At 34.9% G+C, this 18,970-nt stretch overlaps 3 protein-coding genes across 4 annotated transcripts; 2 read left to right on the top strand and 1 right to left on the bottom strand.

The window, feature by feature from the left end:
* Positions 1 to 1,571: 1,571 nt before the first annotated feature.
* Positions 1,572 to 4,322, top strand: LOC106383797 (protein PNS1-like). The gene is made up of 3 exons (XM_048769074.1): positions 1,572 to 1,864; positions 1,966 to 3,177; positions 3,276 to 4,322. The coding sequence occupies exons 1-3, from the start codon at positions 1,862 to 1,864 to the stop codon at positions 3,468 to 3,470; spliced, it is 1,410 nt and encodes a 469-aa protein (XP_048625031.1). The 5' UTR covers positions 1,572 to 1,861; the 3' UTR covers positions 3,471 to 4,322.
* Positions 4,323 to 10,067: 5,745 nt separating this feature from the next.
* Positions 10,068 to 12,283, top strand: LOC106426099 (cation/calcium exchanger 2-like). 2 transcript variants are annotated; one of them, XM_013866815.3, is made up of 3 exons: positions 10,068 to 10,183; positions 10,270 to 10,370; positions 10,554 to 12,283. In XM_013866815.3, the coding sequence occupies exon 3, from the start codon at positions 10,568 to 10,570 to the stop codon at positions 12,191 to 12,193; it is 1,626 nt and encodes a 541-aa protein (XP_013722269.2). In that variant the 5' UTR covers positions 10,068 to 10,183; positions 10,270 to 10,370; positions 10,554 to 10,567; the 3' UTR covers positions 12,194 to 12,283. The 2 variants fall into 2 exon arrangements, with proteins under 2 accessions (XP_013722269.2, XP_013722268.2); XM_013866814.3 differs by lacking the exon at positions 10,068 to 10,183 and having other exon boundaries at positions 10,189 to 10,370.
* Positions 12,284 to 14,472: 2,189 nt separating this feature from the next.
* Positions 14,473 to 16,399, bottom strand: LOC106387751 (cation/calcium exchanger 1-like). The gene has a single exon (XM_013827661.3). It carries the CDS (start codon positions 16,310 to 16,312, stop codon positions 14,585 to 14,587), a length of 1,728 nt encoding a protein of 575 aa, XP_013683115.2. The 5' UTR covers positions 16,313 to 16,399; the 3' UTR covers positions 14,473 to 14,584.
* Between the last annotated feature and the right edge of the window lie 2,571 nt (positions 16,400 to 18,970).

Here is an 18,970-nt window from a genome sequence, read left to right as displayed (position 1 = left end):
AATGTTGATAAGTATCTTTATACGGTAGCCTCTCTTCATAAAAAAAAGCATGCCTATTGATATAGACACGACCAGTTGGGGGATGGTAGCACCTATAGCCTTTATACCTTTCATTGTAGCCAACAAAAACACATAACAAGGATTTTGGATCAAACTTGTTTTGTGCAGATAGCCTAAGATAGGGATAACACGCACAGCCAAATGCTATGAGAGCGGTATAGACCGGAGCCTTTCCATTCAACAACTCAAAAGGACTCATCATTTTATTATTGACAGAATTAGGTAGAAGATTGCCCAAGAAGGCACCGGTATAGAAAGCTTCAACTCATAGCTTCTGAGGCAGAGAACTCTGAAACATCATTGATAACCCCAGTTCTGTGATGTATCTATGCCGCCGTTCAGCTAATCCATTTTTTTCTGTTGATGTGGACAAGAGACTAGATGTTTAATACCATTAGCTTCAAAGTGTTACATCATTGATAACCCCAGTTCTGTGTTGTCAGAGCATTAGCCTGTGGAGAGGGGTCTTGAACAGCAAACGTTTCATCAAAACGCTTGTAACACTTGTAAGCAGGATGACCATACTTTCCACAGATTTGGCAAGTGGGTCGTTGATTGTCAGAGGAGAAACCACGACCCTGATGAGCTCCTTGACCAAACTGTTGTGGAAAGCCCCTTCCTTGAGTGGAATAAGATCCTCTACCACGGTAACCTCCTCTGTTATGTCCTCTTCCTCGTCCATAATAACCTCCACGATTCATGTAAAACGCTTGATGAAGAGAGACTTCAACAGAAGCTTCATAAGACTTCAACTTATCTTCAAACCCTGTAAGCTTATGCGCAACATCTTCAAAACAAGGACCAGGAATCACATCCATCGAATGCTCTATGACCGTACACACCGACTCATACTCCTTTCCTAGGCCATTTAAGACTCCATAGATCTTCTCTTGCTCGGATATAGGGGCTCCAATAGAGTCAAGTTGATCACAAAGTGACTTGATCTCAGCAAGATAACTCGTCATAGTCTTTTCTCCTTTCACCGTTGTCTTGACCCTCCTTTGTAGATCCAGTTTTCTAGTAGCTGAGACCCGATTGTATTTCTTCGGCAGAGTTAACCAGACCTCCTGAGCCGTGTGCAGGCCAAACACCGTTTCAGAGCATCCTCAGATAGAGTACCGTACAGCCAAGCGAGAATGAGTTGATCCTTCTGCATCCACTTATTGAACTCCGGATTGATTTCATCAGTGACAACATCATCTTGACGAACAGAGACCGTTGGGAGAGGTCTCGGCATAGCTCCAATAACATGACCCAGAAGCAATTGACTAGAGAGAAACTGTTCAAACTGCAATTTCCACAAGAGATAGTTTCCATCCTTTAGTTTCAAGGTGAGGGCCGAAGCCGATAGAACTTCTTGATTGCCATCCATGATCTACTCCCTGTGCTCTGATACCATAAAGGTAAAACAGAGAATCTGATATTTGAGATTATAAAGACTGAAGTTTTATGATTTATTCTCTTAGGGTTTTACAACTCTCTACCCTTCTTATTTATACAAAATGATCGAACCCTCTAGACCTCAACTGCTGGCCCTTTAACAGAGAGTTAATCAGCTCTAACTCGAAGTTAGAGAGATGTTGAATAACTAACTTCTCATAATAACAAATAATTGCCTTGCGACTCACGTGAAGGCTTCAAGAACAAAAGATCAAGATCTCACTCTCTATATAAAATCTCCATCTCTCTTTCTGTGATTCTTTCGCTGTCATCACTTCTCGCTTCACCTCTCTCGTCTCTTTGACCCTTAGTCACCGTTCCCGCCGCAAGAAAACCGAGACACACACCGTCGTCTTTCTCAATGGTTTATTACTTTCTTCACATTCTTTAACCACAAGTCACCCTCCCTCTCTATCTCCGAGTACTACTGATTCTTCTCCCTCTTATCTTTTCGCATTTTTGCAGGAAATCGAACAAAGCCTAGCATCTCCCGCCTCCGCACAACAACAAACCGTAGCATCTCCCACCGCCGCCGCACAACAACAACAACCACAAACCCTAACCGGAAGATTCTTCAGATGCCTCTTCGCAGATATTTTCTACTCGCAACTCATCCTAATCTCAGCCCTAGTCATCTTACTCACCCTCAGAGGCCTACTCTTCACAAAATCACCTAACTTCCACCCCAAGAAATGGTACACCCCTCTCCTTTCCTCCGTCGCTCTCTCCGGACTCCTCTCTTTATCCTGGCAATGCCTCTTCCTCTGGAACATAGCAGCAACAGCCAAAGCCACGATCATTCTCGCACCTCTACTCACATTCTCCGTCGGGATCTTCCTTGTAATCTACGGCAAAACGTTTGTTCCGGGGATCGGCGGGCCACTTATCCTCTTTAGCTTCGCTCAGGCAATCCATTCCTGGCTCTTCGTTACTCGTAGGAGGCGCGAGTTCACCTTCACGATAACGGCACTCTCCACATCCGTTCTACCTCCAAGAACCAGAGTCATAGCTGTCGTTTCATCGATCTTAAGCGTCCTTTACTCTTCCTTCTTGGCGGCGGGAATCGGTGGAGCTACCGCTACAAGAAAAGGTCTAGTAGACATTCTTTTCATCTCTTTGATAATGATAAGCCTTGCCTGGACGATGCAAGTTCTCAAGAACGTACAAGTAGTCGCCGTCTCGAAAGCTGCGTACGCACACTTTGCTAACTATGACGTCATAAACGCATGTGATGCTCTTTGTACGACACTGAGAAGCCAGCTCGGGAGCGTTTGTATTGGCTCAACGCTCGTTCCGGTTTTTGTAGTCATCAGGGGAATGATCCGAACTATTAATAGGGGAGGCAACAGCAGCGACTGGACCATGTATGCAAGTCATGGGGACTGCGCTTGGGTTGCTAATCATATGGTCTTAGTCGGAAACAGATACGGGTTTGTTCATGTGGGAGTTCACAACAAAGGCTTTGTGCAAGCGTCGAGAGATGCGTGGCAAGAGTTTAGGAGAACGGTTGGGTTGGAGGAGCTCGTAGATGCTGACCTCACTAGTTCCATCTGCTTCCTCAGCGCCTTTGGCATTGGGGCGATCTCTGCGTTGACTGCTGGTATATGGGAGTTTAATATTCATAAGGACTACTTCTTTCAGCTGACTCTCTATGCCTTCGTCATCGGATACTTTGTGGTAAGGTTTCATTATCAAAACAAAAGGGAAAAAGGAATTGAAACGGCTTAGCTCATGTAACTTGTGTTATGGTGTGTGTGTGTGTGTGTGTGTTTCAGGGGAGAGTTTCATCTGCTTGGCTGCAAGCATGTGTTATGGCTTACTTTGTAGCTTATGCTGCCAATCCAGAAGGAGTTAACTTTGACAACACGATTTCAGAACGTATTGCGCGGCAAAATGTAGAAGAGAATAAAAGATTAGCTGATAATGAAATGAGACAGCCGGAGGAGGAACAGGAGATAACATACATGTAGAGATGCGGAAGAATATATCAACTTAGTATAGAAACATACTTTTTTTTGTTTTTCTTTTTCGATTTCATTGAGGCTCTTTCAACCTTATAGACTTTGTAGATTGGATATTGTTTAGCCTCACATGCAAAAGATGCTATAGAAGGAATTTACGTACAAAAAGTAAGACAAAGATGGATTCAGTTTTCATCATTTTCCTATTTTAATTTCTTTTTTTTCGGTTTCCATTGTCTTTATCTCTGTCTGTATCTAAATGCGTAACCTATTACCTATGTATAAATGTTGCGTGATAAATAACACGTTAAAAAACCTTTAGTTATGCATAATCATATCCAACCAAGCGAATAGTACACTTTCTCTAGTCAATAAAGCATAGTAATCATCATCATCACGACAAAAAAACATGTGAACAAGTACATTTTACCATTTCGAAAACGTTTACGTTCTGATATGCAGTTCCATGATTTTGGAGGTGTGAAACTAAATTATATAAATGCTAATACTCTAATACTCATACTTTACTAATGGTACAACTCGAAATCATCATCAAAAGTGTCCTGAGAATCTGAGATTTCAAAGTGCTTGGCCCGCTTTTATTCAAGGCCAGTCGTATCAAGTTTACACTCTTCATTTTGTAATTTCTTCTTGTATTCAGTAACTAATAAGCCCAACATCTTTTCGCTTCTGGCCCATAGCTTGTGAGGTCCGGCTTTGCATTCAAAGTTGATCTCTCCATGTAAGATTTCATTATCTACAATATCCCCTGTATATTAATCTTGGAGCAACGTGTTTTCATAGCCACGTGTCATCACGAAAATAATTTTTAGAATTGTTAAAAAATAAGTTGGTCCATATAAACATATACTATGTTTTTTATTAAACTAACTATCAAATTAATTAGTAGTGTACAAAAGAATATTTTTTATTTCCTTAAATAAAAGCTACAGAATTACTTAATATGGTTAACATATATAACAATTAATGATTATGAATAATACATATTTGATAACAATTTTTCTAACCTCTTTTTTTTTTTTTAATTTTATACTATTAAAAGAAATTAAAAATCACATTAAGTATATAATAAAAAATATTTATATTTTTTCTTATATGTTATATTTTAAATTTTTAAAAATGACTGTAAATTACTAAAAATGGTTAAAGTCCACACTAAAAATTTTGTGATCAATGGTTTAACTTTTTTTGTTCAAGCAAGATACAAATGATCATATATCGTAGGGGTGGGCGTTCAGATACACGTTCGAGTTCGAGTTCGTATCGGGTATATCTGTATAAAGGTATAAAATCCGTTCGGCTATATCTATACTTTGAGTCGGGTTCGGATATTTTATGTTCGGATTCAAAGATTTTGGGATCGGGTTCAGATATTTAAATTTTGAAGAAAAATAAATAAATTATTCATTGTTTAAGTTTTTTGTATTTAAATATATTTTAATTTAACTGGTGTTCTAATTTTTAAAATATTAAACTATTAATAGGTTTGGAGATAAAAAACTGTAAACAAAAAGACACTAATTTAGTTGTTGTTTTGAAATTTTAGATGTAACTTTTGTTAATGCAAGAAACAAGAATTTGATATGTGTTTTAAGTGAGTAACAAATGATTTTGTCCATAATTATATAATTATATGAATAGTATCTAATTTTGAGCTATAAACATCATTAATATAAATATTTTGAATAAAATAAGAGAAGTAAACTAGAAATATAGGGTTAAATATACTTATGTTTGGTTATCTTCAGATATTAATTCATGTTCATATATTACCCGTTCGGATTCAAATATTACCTGAATTGGTGAAATAAGTAATTTGTTTTGTTTTTCTAGAATTAAATGATTTTTAGACCGAACTGGTGAATATATACTAGACATACATTTATATATCGAGTCTTCACTTATATTCTATAACAGTTTGATATATTAGATTTGAACATTGACATGTTAATATACTTTGCCGGTCATTTTTTTTTCTAAATTTTGATTTTGGAGTAAACTATTTTTTACAGATGTCCACTTTTTAAATTAATACTTATGTAATTGACCAAATTCATAGAAGAATTTAAAAAAGAAACTTAACTCATATCAATGAACTTTTTTTTAAATTGATACTCATGTAATTCACCGAATTCATAGAAGGATTAAAAAAAAAAAGTTAACTCATATCAGTGAAACAAAGACGAGAACGAAAGTACAATTTTACAGAGGTAGAAAATGAAATCACTTATGCAGAGTCAATAGTAAACAAACCGAGAGCAGAAAACCTAACCTACTTTCGTCATATACAATCGATGTTGCCTACTTGGTTTTGGTGATTTGTGTGAGCCGCGAAACTTAATTTTCTTTTGTGCATGAAGTCTTAAAAATAATTAAAATAAGATGTAATACGTTAACTCTTCAACAATAATGATATATTTAAGAGACAAATATTGTATTCGTCATTTTATAATCAATAAAGATTAAAGTGTTGCAAAATGTTCAAACCATTCAATAAACAAACACTATTATAAAAACTAACCCTGCGCATGCGCGCAGATTAGTGGTGGGCAACAAAACCGAACCGAACCAACCGAACCGAAACCGATTCAAACCGAACCAAAGTCTATTTCAAACCATTCGGTTGAAGATTTCCCTAACCCGAATGGTTCAGTTCGGTTCGGTTTAAAACCGAACCGAACCGAGAAACCGATGTGTTTTTGTAATTATTTAAATTAAAAAAATTAGTAATACCAATATACTAAAATTCTAATACTAAACCACATATTTTCCATTTTTATTCATTAACATATATTCTTCTAACCTAATACGTAATAATCAAAATATTTGATTTAAAATATTTCATTCATTGCAGGTTTTTTAATTTTAATGATATAAGAGACATTACTAATGATGTTGATTTTTTTTTACTTTAGTTAATTTTCATTTGTTTTAATTCTTATATATAATTTTTGTGACTTTTAAAAAGTTTTTTTTTCAGTTTTATATTGAATTTAGTTCACATAGTTATGTTTACATAATTTATGTTGTAAAACATAATCTCTCTTAGAAAAATTAAACTAAGAAGAATCTAATTAAACCGATCCAAAAAACAAACTGAACCGAATACAAACCGAACCGAATATAAACCGAACCGAACACAAACCGAACCAAGTTAACTATGGTTTACTTCAGTTGGAAAAATACTAGAACCGAACTAACCAAACCGAACCGAACAGAGAAAATAACCGAAATGCCCACCCTTAGCGCGGATTATCGTCTAGTCTAACTTTATTTACAAAAATTAAGAAAATAGTATATGGGTCTTTCCATTGAGGGGGGCGTACGTGTTGGTTCTTGTGTTAATGGCATCGCATATACTGACTTAGACAACTTAGCTCTCAAGCAATGAATAAATCACACAATTAAAGAATCAATGTAAAGCAAAAAAAAAGAGACGCGTTTGAAGACCGCGTTGCTCTCAAGACTTGAATACTTTCACCGGCCACGGTTCACACTGACAAGTCCCATTCACCTGCTAGTTGATCTGTATATATTTATCTTCGATTTTAATTCGAAACAAACATTATCCTAACCATTTAAAGCAAAAAAAAAAAAAAAAACTTTTACTAAATTGGAAATCCTCATCTCTCCACCGTCTTGCTCGTTTTCGTTCTCATTTTGTAAAGTAAAAGTCCACTTCATGACACAATTATCTTCATGCGACTATTAATTCCTTTGTTAACTTTATCTTTATCTCAGTAATATAGATTGTAATATAGATTATATATCGCTATATTAATTATTTTTTCAACTTTTATATTCTAACAAACCAAATAAATTCTTAACATATGGCGCACTGAAGTTCAATCATACCTTTGCAATATCTCAAGTTTTCTGTTTTCTGCTCATTCTGTTTATTTTTGTTTACATGCTTTTGCTTCTCTTCAGTTTAATTAACTAGATTTAGGGGATTTTATTGGTTTATGATTTCAAAATAGTTTTGATATTTTTTTTAATTTAAACATTTAACTAGATTTTACATTTCTATAAAAGTTCGACAAAACAATTTATAGATTATTATAGATTATCTAATAAGATAATTGTATTTTTATAGAGTTTAAGTTTAAATATTGCATAATACTAAGTTGTTGTGTTTGTTGTTTTCCATTATCTATTTGCCATATACTATTCATTTTGCCATTAAAGTTGCATTTAGATATAAAATATTTCGTACTTAGTCTCGAATAGTCTAACTACTGAGATATATTTTTTAACTAGAAACTCGAAATAAAAAATGTATGGGTAAAGTTTTTAAATGAATAAAGTTGCATTTATTGTTATGACGTTTAATGATGTTCATCAGGTCGTAAATGTGACCATATAAAATTATTTTGAATAGAAGAGAATATATCTAATGATATATTTAATTAAATGATGATTAAAACATAACATCAACTTAAAAAATTAAAATATTTTAGCCAAAAATATTATATCTATTATATGCCATAAATCTAGATAATCTAACTTTAACTTACAACTAGAATAATATCATGTCAAAACTATATTTTTTAATGAATCGTTAGCACCAACTAGTTTTCCATATTTCAATCTTAACTAAATCACGTATATAATTTCTCATATTTCAAAAGTTTGATTGTATTAGATCATTCACATAAGTTAATTATCTTTTTCTCGTTAGATTTACAGTAAGTATTAAGTAAGATAGATTAAAACATGTAATTATTTTTGTTTTGCTTAATAAACACTTTAAATAGAAAGAAATTTCTAATTATATAGTATATGATATTACTTGGCGCAAATGAAAAAAAAATCTGGGCAACACTAGTACACATCAAAAATGCATTCTAATAGTAAATTGATTTATTTGTAGATGTTCATTCAGAAAAACTAACATCATTTGAAAAAATTTAAGGCAATCATTTTAAAATAAACTTGGAGACTCTTATCCAAAATATATTTAATCGATCAAAACTAAGCTCAAACAATAACAAATTCAGAACATTCACCATCTTATTCAACATAATCATGTTTAGATTGCAACAACACTTCATCGTTTTAAATAAAACAAATCTTATAGTATGAGCTTTTTAGATGAAACACATGAACCACCACTTCAACATATGGATGCAAAATAACAAATAAATTTCAACTATTTCTTTCATTTGAAAGATTTAATTATAGGTTAATTATTAATTGGAAATTCATTATTGATTGTCTTTATTGTCTCAAAGAGAATTGGAGGTTGAAAACATTTAAATAAAGATCTCATAGTAACAATTTTTTTTTACAGAATAGTATATCATAACATCTCATAAGATTTTGTCATAATAGATTTGTTACAATTATTTCAAGACAATGTTGTTTAAAATTTATTAATAAAAAATTATCTTCGTTCGTAGAAGCCGATTAAATTTTAAATTGACACACATAACATACATAAATTCGGCAAAACAATAAAATGAAAATGAAACCTGATAATCAAATGCTGATTTGTGCTGCTCCCAGCCACAATCTTATATCAAGGTTCACCTCCAAACACCATAGTTTCCCATTCTTATCGTGAGACGCTCAAATCCATTTACGCATCTTTAGGTTCAGCAAGCATGAAGTATGCATCTTTGAATCCTTCTATGCAAGTAAGAAAATCTTCATCTCCAACAATAATCAAAAAGTGCTTTCTATCATTCTCAAGCATTTACAAATACAATTCTGTGATCAGTCATCTTTATTTTTCAAGTATAATTTTTTTTTATTGTTTGGTTAAATAAATTTGTGAGTCAATCTGAAAAGAGAAAGAGAGAGACATGAGACATAATCATGGAATGAAAATTATAAAAATAGAAAAGTGAACATAAAAGTTATGTTTGAGTAATAAAGAGATTGATCGACTAATTCACGAAGATTGAGAGATTTAAGTGGAGCTGACATGGCAAAATATGAAAACCTAATTGGTCTAAATTTTCATGTGTACATATACACTCTAAAAATACTCTTTTCAATCATTTTTATATATTGATAATTTTTTTTAACTTTTAAGTCTGCCTTTTTCTGGCAGTTTTGTTTATCTTTATTGTTGCTGGCTCAACCTGTTTGTAATATCTATATATAAATTAATTTGGAAGTTACCAGTCTCCCATTCTACTAGAATGCCACTAGACTATTAATTTCTTCTTGTTAATACATTTTCAAGTTATCCTAAATTATGGAACTGGACGTAACAGACTAGAGTCGGTGATCTAAGCTCTATTACCAATGACTAAGAAAAGAGTTCACATAGTTAATGAAATTCCACTAAAGAAGCAAATACTATAATTTTCATCAAAAACATCAAAATTAATGTTATATATTTTCATCAAAACATCATCAATAATTCAAATAAAAGCATTCAAAACTAAACTATATCCGGTATAAGTTAAAACATACCGTTTTCATTTTGTAACTCGGGCATATTCAACGAGCAATTCCGGTTTGAATCTTAAACCGGTTTGATTTTGATCGGTTATTGATAGCAAACAAAAAGCACGAAAAGATACGCTGGTCGGCTTCTTAAAATAATAGTTTAACTGTGGAAAAGCTAAATAAAGCCTCGTCTTCCTATCCCTTTCCTTGAAAACGTAATGGAATGGGACAGTGACGCACGGCTGATCGTGAATGCGACACATATGCTCATTTCCATATACACCGATGCCCCCAAAAGGGTAATGACAAAGAGTTTAAAACTTTTTATATAACAAAACTAAAATACAATTCGGATTCTCTGTTTCCTGACGTTTGTCTTCAACAGGTCCTCTTCAAGTGTGTGTGTGCGTGTCTTCTTCCCTACGAGAACTCTTCCGCAATCCAGTAGATTCCTTCCTTCTTTGCTTTATCCAAATCTTATTAAAGGTCAGTGCTTTATCTCCCTCTCTCCCTCTGTCTCCACGTTGAGCTCGTTTCATGATCTATTGAGACAAACCCATTAAATAGATTTTCATTTCCTTTGTAAAAATCTCACCTTTGCCGTTTGATCTGTTTTGATCCGGTTTACTCTGTTTTGATCCGGTTTGCTCTGTTTTTCTCGAGTTCCAGATTTCACCTGATTGATGGGATATCCATTTTCTCCAATCCGCTCCGGCTACTCATTCCTCATCCTCCTCTCGTGTCTCCTCCTCACAAGCCCCGTTGATTCCAGCGCCCTGAGACCTAAATCAGACAACAATTGCAGTGCTCTGAATCACTTTCACGACTACAAATCAAAGTGCTCTTACCTGAAATCAATCAACCCTTGCGCGAGCCAAGGCTTCATCGACTACCTCTCCTTCCTCTACTGCAACTTCGATGGGTTCCCATTACTGGGTCAGTCCCTCCTCTTCCTCTGGCTTCTCGTCCTCTTCTACGTCTTGGGTCACACAGCTTCTGAGTACTTCTGTTCGTCTCTCGAGTCTCTCTCAAAGCTCTTAAATTTGTCTCCAACCGTCGCCGGCGTAACGCTTCTCTCTCTCGGTAACGGCGCTCCTGATCTGTTCGCTAGTTTGGTCTCTTTCATGGGGGAGTCAAAAGGTACTTACGATGTCGGTCTCAACACTGTTGTTGGAGGCTCTTCTTTTGTTACCTGCGTTGTCGTTGGGATTATAAGCGTTTCGTTGCATAGGAGAAGGGTTAGGATAGAGAGGTCTGCTTTTATAAGAGACGTTTGCTTCTTCTGCTCTGCGGTTGGCTCCTTGGCTTTGATCTTGGTCTATGGGAAGATCAATCTCTGGGGAGCTCTTGGGTTCTGTTCGCTGTACGCTGTTTATGTTGTCTTTGTGTATCTCTCTTGGAGGTTTGGTGGAGAGAGCTGTGAGTTTGATGTTGAGTCGGTTCATAAAAGGGATAGCAGTCTTGGTGAACCAATCTTGCAGAGAGGTGATCTCGATGAAGATGCTGTTGTCGTTGTTGTTGATGATGGGAGATGTTACTGGAAGTTGGTTGTTCGGGTTATCACTTTGCCTCTCTACTTGCCGAGGAGATTGACTATTCCTGTCGTGAGTGAAGAGAGATGGTCTAAACCAATAGCTGTTGCTTCAGTCACGTTTGCTCCGGTTCTGTTGTCGTTTCTATGGAACTGGAAGCGGAATCCGACAAGTTTTGAGGCAGGGGTTGTGTATATAACCGGGTGTTCGGTCGGTATAGTTCTCGGTATTGTAGCAGGAGCCACGACCAAGAAGTCAAACCCACCGAAGAAGTGGTTACTACCTTGGTTAGTAGGAGGGTTTGTAATGAGCATGACGTGGAGTTACATATCAGCGCAAGAGCTGGTCGCGCTTTTGACTTCGCTAGGTTACATCTTCGGTGTAAGCCCTTCGATCTTAGGCCTCACGGTCCTCGCTTGGGGGAACTCTATAGGAGATCTTATAACCAATGTGACGATGGCGCTGCACGATGGTGACGAAGGAGCTCAAGTGGCTGTGTCGGGATGTTACGCTGGTCCGATCTTTAATACGCTGTTTGCTCTAGGGGTGTCGCTTGTGGGATGCGCGTGGGAGATTTATCCGTCGAGCATTGTGATTAAGACGGATCCACGTGTGTTGGAGAGTCTTGGGTTTTTGGTTATAGGACTAGTTTGGTCGTTCTTGGTTCTGTTTAGTAATAGAATGAGGCTTGGTGCTTTGATGGGTATAGGGCTTTTGGTTATTTACTTGGCTTCTTTGTCTATAAGAATTGTACAGACAGTTGGAGATTCTCACTAACCTTTTGATTTCAACTCACAGTTTCATTATGTAACTTGTGTTTGTACTTTGTATGATCTTCTACACTGTGAAGGGAATCAATTTTGTATACACGTATGGGTGACTAATGTTGATTTATAACATGTTTTCATCAGAAATGGATACAGTCTTGGTTGATACAACGTTATAGTTTTAACTTTCATCAATGATTTGTTACACTTGACTACTTGAGTTATGGATGGCCTTTAATTCATTAAAAGATAATAGGCTCTGTAGTATACAAAATTGATTCCCTTAAATTAAACAAAAAATAGTTACAAAAACTAAAAACGCTAATTTTAACGACACTAACGCTTCCAGCTAAAATCTAAACCCTAAATCTTAAATTCTAAACCCTATACCCTAAATTCTAAACCCAAATCCAAACCCTTAAACTCAAACCCTATACTCTAAAACCTAATCTTAGACCCTAAACCCAAATTATATACCCTAAACCCAAAAACTAGACTATAAACCTAAACTCTATACTCTAAACCCAAGTCTTAGACCCTAAACCCAAACCGTAAACCTTAAATCCAAATTATATATCCTAAACCCAAAACATTAACTATAAGTCCAAACGGTAAATCCTAATCCCAAACCGTAAATCCTAAACCCAAAACCTATACCCTAAACCCAAATCCTAGACCTAAAACCCAAATGGTAAACCCTACACTCAAACCCCAAACTTAGATGCTATAGGGTTTGGGTTAAAGTTTACGGTTTGGGTTTAGAGTCTAAGACTTGGGTTTAGGGTATAGGGTTTAGGTTTATAGTCTATTTTTTGGGTTTAAGGTATATAATTTGGGTTTAGTGTCTAGGATTAGGGTTTAGGGTCTAAGATTAGAGTTTAAAGTTTATGGTTTGGGTTTAGGGTGTAGGATTTAGGTTTAGGGTTTAGAGTTTAGGTTTATAGTCTAGTTTTTGGGTTTAGGGTATATAATTTGGGTTTAGGATCTATGATTAGGGTTTAGGGTATAGGGTTTGGGTTTAGGGGTTTGGATTTGGGTTTAGAATTTAGAGTATAGGGTTTAGAATTTAAGATTTAGGGTTTAGCTGGAAGCGTTAACATCGTTAAATTTAGCGTTTTTATTTTTTGTAGCTATTTTTTATTTAATTTAATATTTTTTAATTAATAATCTATGTGTCACTTTGATTGGTCATAAAGTGTGGGGTTAATTTAAAGGTTCACTCTGTCCGATATGAATAGTACAGTTTTTCATTTATATCTCGAGTATGGGATACATAAATATGTAATGTATTTTATAGTTATGGAATTCAAATTGAGTAGCTAGAATTTGAATAGGTGTCAGATACTCGACGAGACAACAATCTTCTAATCATGCATGAAGTAACAGTAAACATACCCACACTCTTATATGTATATCCTGTTTATAGTGTATTTTGTTTTTCTTTCATGGAAATATATTTGATTTATTTTACAGGGAATTATTATAGTCCATTTCCCAGAAGTGTGGGAGTTGGTTGAATGGACAATACTTGTCCCTTTTAGCCAATTTGCATTATTAAAAAATAAACTTAAGATAAGATGTGTTTTTTTCTATTATATTAAATTTCCTTATCTCATGAGTCCTGTGCATAATAATTTGGCACATTTTTCTTGTTTGTCTGCAAATTGTTTCTTTGTAGTTAGGATAAATCCAAATTTTGGCCTTTTTCTAATAATTCGAAATTCGACACTTAGCAATAATGTCCCTTATTATCATATAAGTTGATTAGGGGCTTTACATTTAATTAGGTAAAATCTGCTTCATTCCGGTTGATTTTACCTAACTGAGACTTTTTAGTTTAAATCAGAGGTTTGTCTTCCTTACTGTTTTAATTAATACGTTGAGACAAAACCACAACCAGCCAAACAATTATACACTTATACGTTATTTACAAGATAAAAATTTAGTTTTATAAAAAATTATGGCCAGTCATATAGTTAATAAGATCAAGATCAAGAGTCTCATTCGAGTAAATTTATACTGTTTTATTCACAGGTTCTTATATAGTACTTAGTACGCTAGACCTTTTCAAATGTTTGATATTCTTGGTAAATAAAATCATCAGGTCAACAGAGCTTTGATCTTAGTAGTAGTAGAAATGTATACTAATGACGTACTGTATATACTTCTACAATCCATGAACAATGAACCTGGAACAACATGCCAATACTTTCTTAATTCTAGTGAGGTACTAAGTTTGACAGATAATGAATGTTCACCAACAGACAAAATTAGCCTTCCCTGTCTGAATAGTATTCACAATAAATAAAATTTATGGAATAATATGACCCACAACTTTAATCTATTTGCAAATTTCTTCTTTAACAATCAACTATTACAAAATTCACAAAGACTTTAAAATTCACCGGTCGATATCAAGCACTCCGAAAACCCTAGCCAATCTCAAGAACAAAAAACATAGGTAAATAGCAAGTAAGCCGCCACCGACAAGCCGATCAAGCCTCATCTTCTTCTTTGGCATTATCACAAGTGCCCAAAGCAAGCCTACCATTAAGAACCCTAGTGTCTCAAGCAACGAATTGTCACTTGGGATGATATAGACCCCGGGATATTCAGCCAAAGAAGTTATGACAAGTGGCACGCCTAGTCCAATCACCGTGTTGAATAGCGGACCCGCATAGCACCCGGAAAGTGCTATCTGCGCACCGTCCTTGCCTCCATGAACCGCCACAGTCACGTTGGCTATTAAATCGCCTAGAGAATTGCCCCAAGCTAGCACGGTTAGTCCTAACACGGAAGGACTAATACCAAAGATATTCCCTAGAGATATTAACAATGAGACTAGCTCTTGTGCTATGATGTATGTCCATGTCACACTCATTGTGAAGCCGCCTAGAAGCCAAACCAATGAGAATTTTTTTGGTGGCCGAGACTTTTCCGTCGTCAAGTAGGCTAAGATACCGAAGAATAATCCGATTATTCCAGATATTATGTACAGTGTTAGGTTTCTTTTGGACCCGCTGTAATGAGAACAATAAAGTTCGGTTAGTAGAACAGGCGCGATGGCTGTGGAAACAACCGCGCAAGGCCTTGACCACTTTTCTTCACTGACAACGGGGATGGTGAGCCGACGGGGGAGATATAGAGGTAGTCCTACGATGCTCACTAGCACCGAGAAGCAAGACGGCTGCTTTGGTGGCAAATCAAGAATCACAATCTTGAATTCTTGTTCTTGAGTTCTTGCTTCTTGAACAACTTTTAGAGGCGGTAAGGGCTTCTCCTCATCGATATAACCGAGGAATGGGATGCCCATCTCGGCTAAATCCTCTTTAGTACGAAGAATCTGATCGGATATAGGTTTCTTGCGATCCAAGAAATGCGAAGCGGATAAGAACCCTACATAGAGGAGATAAATGGAGAGGTAACAAAGTGCGACCCAAATGGTTACTCTGCCGACGAAAACGATCAGACCGAGACAACAAAGAGCGACCAGAAGAAAAACCACGTCGCGGATAAAGCTGTACTTGTCGATAGAGACATCTCTCGACCCAATCAACAAACAAATCGTCCCGACAACGAAGCTAGAGACGAAGAACGCACCGCCTAAAACAGAGTTGAGCCCAAAGTCACCGTTGTTCGACCTCGTGAAAGAGACGACGCTTGAGAACAAATCCGGCGCACCGTTTCCGAGAGAGAGAAGCGTAACTCCAGCCATGGTAGGAGACAGCTTCAAAACCTCAGACAAGCTGTCCAAAGAAGGACAGAAGTAACTCGCGGCCGTGTCTCCGAGCAAGTAGAACAGAACAAACAACCAGATGGATAAAACTAGATGGCCCAAAACAGGGGATTCTCCGAACGCACAGAAGAAGATCTTGAGATAGTCTATGTAACCCTGTTGGCCACATTTTGATTGAGAGCTAATGTAAGAACACTTTGAACGGTGGTCGTCAAGGGCGGCTAGTCCTTCGCTGCAGCTGTCACCGCCGGCGAGGGAGTTCAGGTATTTGATGGATCCAGAATGAGGAGGATTTGGTGAAGAGAAATGGAGATAGATGAGGAAGAGGAAGAAGAGGTTGATGAGAAGAGAGAGAGAACGTGAGGTGAGAGGTGAGGAGAAAAGACTTGCCATTCAAGGAAGCAAATTGGGTTGCAGTGGGAACAATAATGAAAGGGGGTTAGGTTTTTTGATATAATAATGAAAGAACTAGATTTTGACCCGCGCTTGGAAAGCGCGGGTTTGTTTTCGAAATTAAATATAAATTTTTGATGAATTTCTATATAAGAGTATAAGTTTAAGTACATTTATTCGAAATCTCAAATCGAATTGTATCAAACTGAAAAAAAGAACCGAGCAGATCATATATCTTTAGAACCCAAAATTAAAATCAAACCAAAAATTGAATGGGTACCGGAATATTTAAAGTACAAATTATATATTCACAAATATTAATGATCATGACTAATAATGCATCAATACCATTTAAATGGTGAGAAGAAATTTCTTTTTTAAAATTATTGAACTCTTTTTAGTGGAGTACATATATGATTTATAAACGAATTAAGATATAAGAAATATTTTTATATCCGATCCAGATCTGTGATCGAACTGGTAAATATAGTGGTCGTATATAACCCGGACTGGTTTATGTTTTTCATGTAGCATTCTGTCAGATTTTTTTACAAACTCATATGTTTCCACAAAATTTGTATTCAATGAAAACTTATTAATTAAAATCCAATAAAACCAAAAAATTCGCTATTAATCCGTGGACCGACACCGATTAACCCGGTAAAACCATAATTTTAATACCTTTTAAACATTTCATATACTTTACAATACTACAAAAAACTGAATAAACTATTTTATTTGTCATATAAATAAATTTATTGTATTTATGTTATGCATTTTAATTTATAATTTTTGTATTGATCAATACTATTGCAATTTAAATGTATATTGTTTATTTATTTTGTTTAGAAGCATACAATGGGTTTACACCTATTAATAAAATTAAAAGTAAGATTGATACAATGAGAAATTTTTAATAGATCATGAATGCAAAGAATTAAATTAATTAATGGGTATGTATAGTCTTTATCCCAAAACCCAAAATACCAAATTTTCATCAATGAGAATTAATTTTTTTTTGTAATTTTAAGAACATTTTGTAAAATAGTCATTTTCATTAAAAGAAGAAAAATAATATTATAGATATTATTTGTTAGTGTTTCAAAAGGTATTATTTGTTAACTTATATTTTTGTAGTTGTTAGTATATTTAAGAGTCATTAGATTTGGTAATCATAGTTGGATTAAAATGATTGATCTTGTTTAATATAGTATTCTCGTATAGTTTAAGAAGTCGCTACATATTCTTTTGATTTCTTTATCACAATAATCGTGATCCCACTATATTAGGGTTTTAATTTTTTTATGGTAACAGAAAAAAAAAATATGCATAGTTAGTTATTAATCACATATAGTTAGAATAATTAATTGTATAACTAAAAATATAATAACTTGTTATAGATAGGTCCAACAACCTTATATATAGGGGAAGACCAAAATATAATAAAAAGAAAAGGTCCAAACAACTTTCATAGGTAGATTTCTCAAGACTGCTTCCCTTTTAATAGAATAGATGATGTCGTTGTTATGTTGTTTTATTTTTCTATGTAGATTTTTTATGGTGATAATACTTCGGAAAGTATAAGATTCTTTTTTTTTTCATTCGGGAGTGGGCAGGGAAAAACTATTGTCTTTTTATGTGGAAAACTAAGTGGGGGAAGTTATATTCAATTATTTAAATGAGGAAGAAAAATCGAAGTTGATAAAGTGTCTTCATAAAACATTTTTAATCAATTATTGATTACGAGATATTCTCGTATAATGATTTTATTATTTAAATGGTCCAACTCACAAACTACATTTGTAGTGTGTAATTAATCGTGAACGTAATAATTTCCCATACATATAAATCATATATTACATGATAAAATTGTTTTTTCAAAATAATTTTTATACTGATCAAACTTGATTTAAATATATATAACCAAAAACTAGTCACGAGGCATCTAAACCATATGTGTTGAGATATTTGTGTCACTAGTCAAATACTGTATTTAATGATTAATGAAGTGGAAAATGTTGCAGTTAGCTATTTAATCAACTTTAACTTTTAAGTGATTGAAAAAGACTGTGCTCAACGGTGGAAATGATCACCAACTTAGATCATTCTTGCCCTCTACAAAAGAATAACTAATTGAAAAACATCAAGGGATTTTAGAACAGGAGCAGCAGTGGTATCTTTCCACAATTCTCTAATGATTAAATTATTTAAAAATTAGAAAAGATAGAAAGAAAAGTGTATAGTAAAAGATCGTACCTTCTTAAAAAACGCGGTGAGAATGGACTTAATCCTTCGGATGGCAGATAATATATGGTTGCTTTTTTCTCTCTCTTTAATTTTAATTACACAGAAAAACAATGTGAATATTAAATTAACTAGACAGTTCGTGGAGATACTACACCACTAATGGTGCTCTTAGGTATAGTTTTGTTTTTTTCTTTTTAGACGGCCATCAAAATATGTACATTGCCTAACGTTTTGAACCTAAATAACTAATCTTACATTATTATTGTGAACATGTGATTGATATATAGTTAAAAACTAGGGTTTGGAAGGATTAGGAAAGCGGAGAAAACTCCAAACCTAAAGGTCGATCTTTAAGTTTAAGCGAGGCATCTTTGTAACGTAATCCCAACCGATCACGACTTTTCTAACGTA

The sequence above is a fragment of the Brassica napus genome, chromosome C9 (genome assembly GCF_020379485.1).
Source record: "Brassica napus cultivar Da-Ae chromosome C9, Da-Ae, whole genome shotgun sequence".
Lineage (NCBI taxonomy): Eukaryota > Viridiplantae > Streptophyta > Magnoliopsida > Brassicales > Brassicaceae > Brassica > Brassica napus.
Note: the sequence above shows the minus strand (reverse complement) of the source record. Positions and strands in the feature narration are given on the sequence as shown.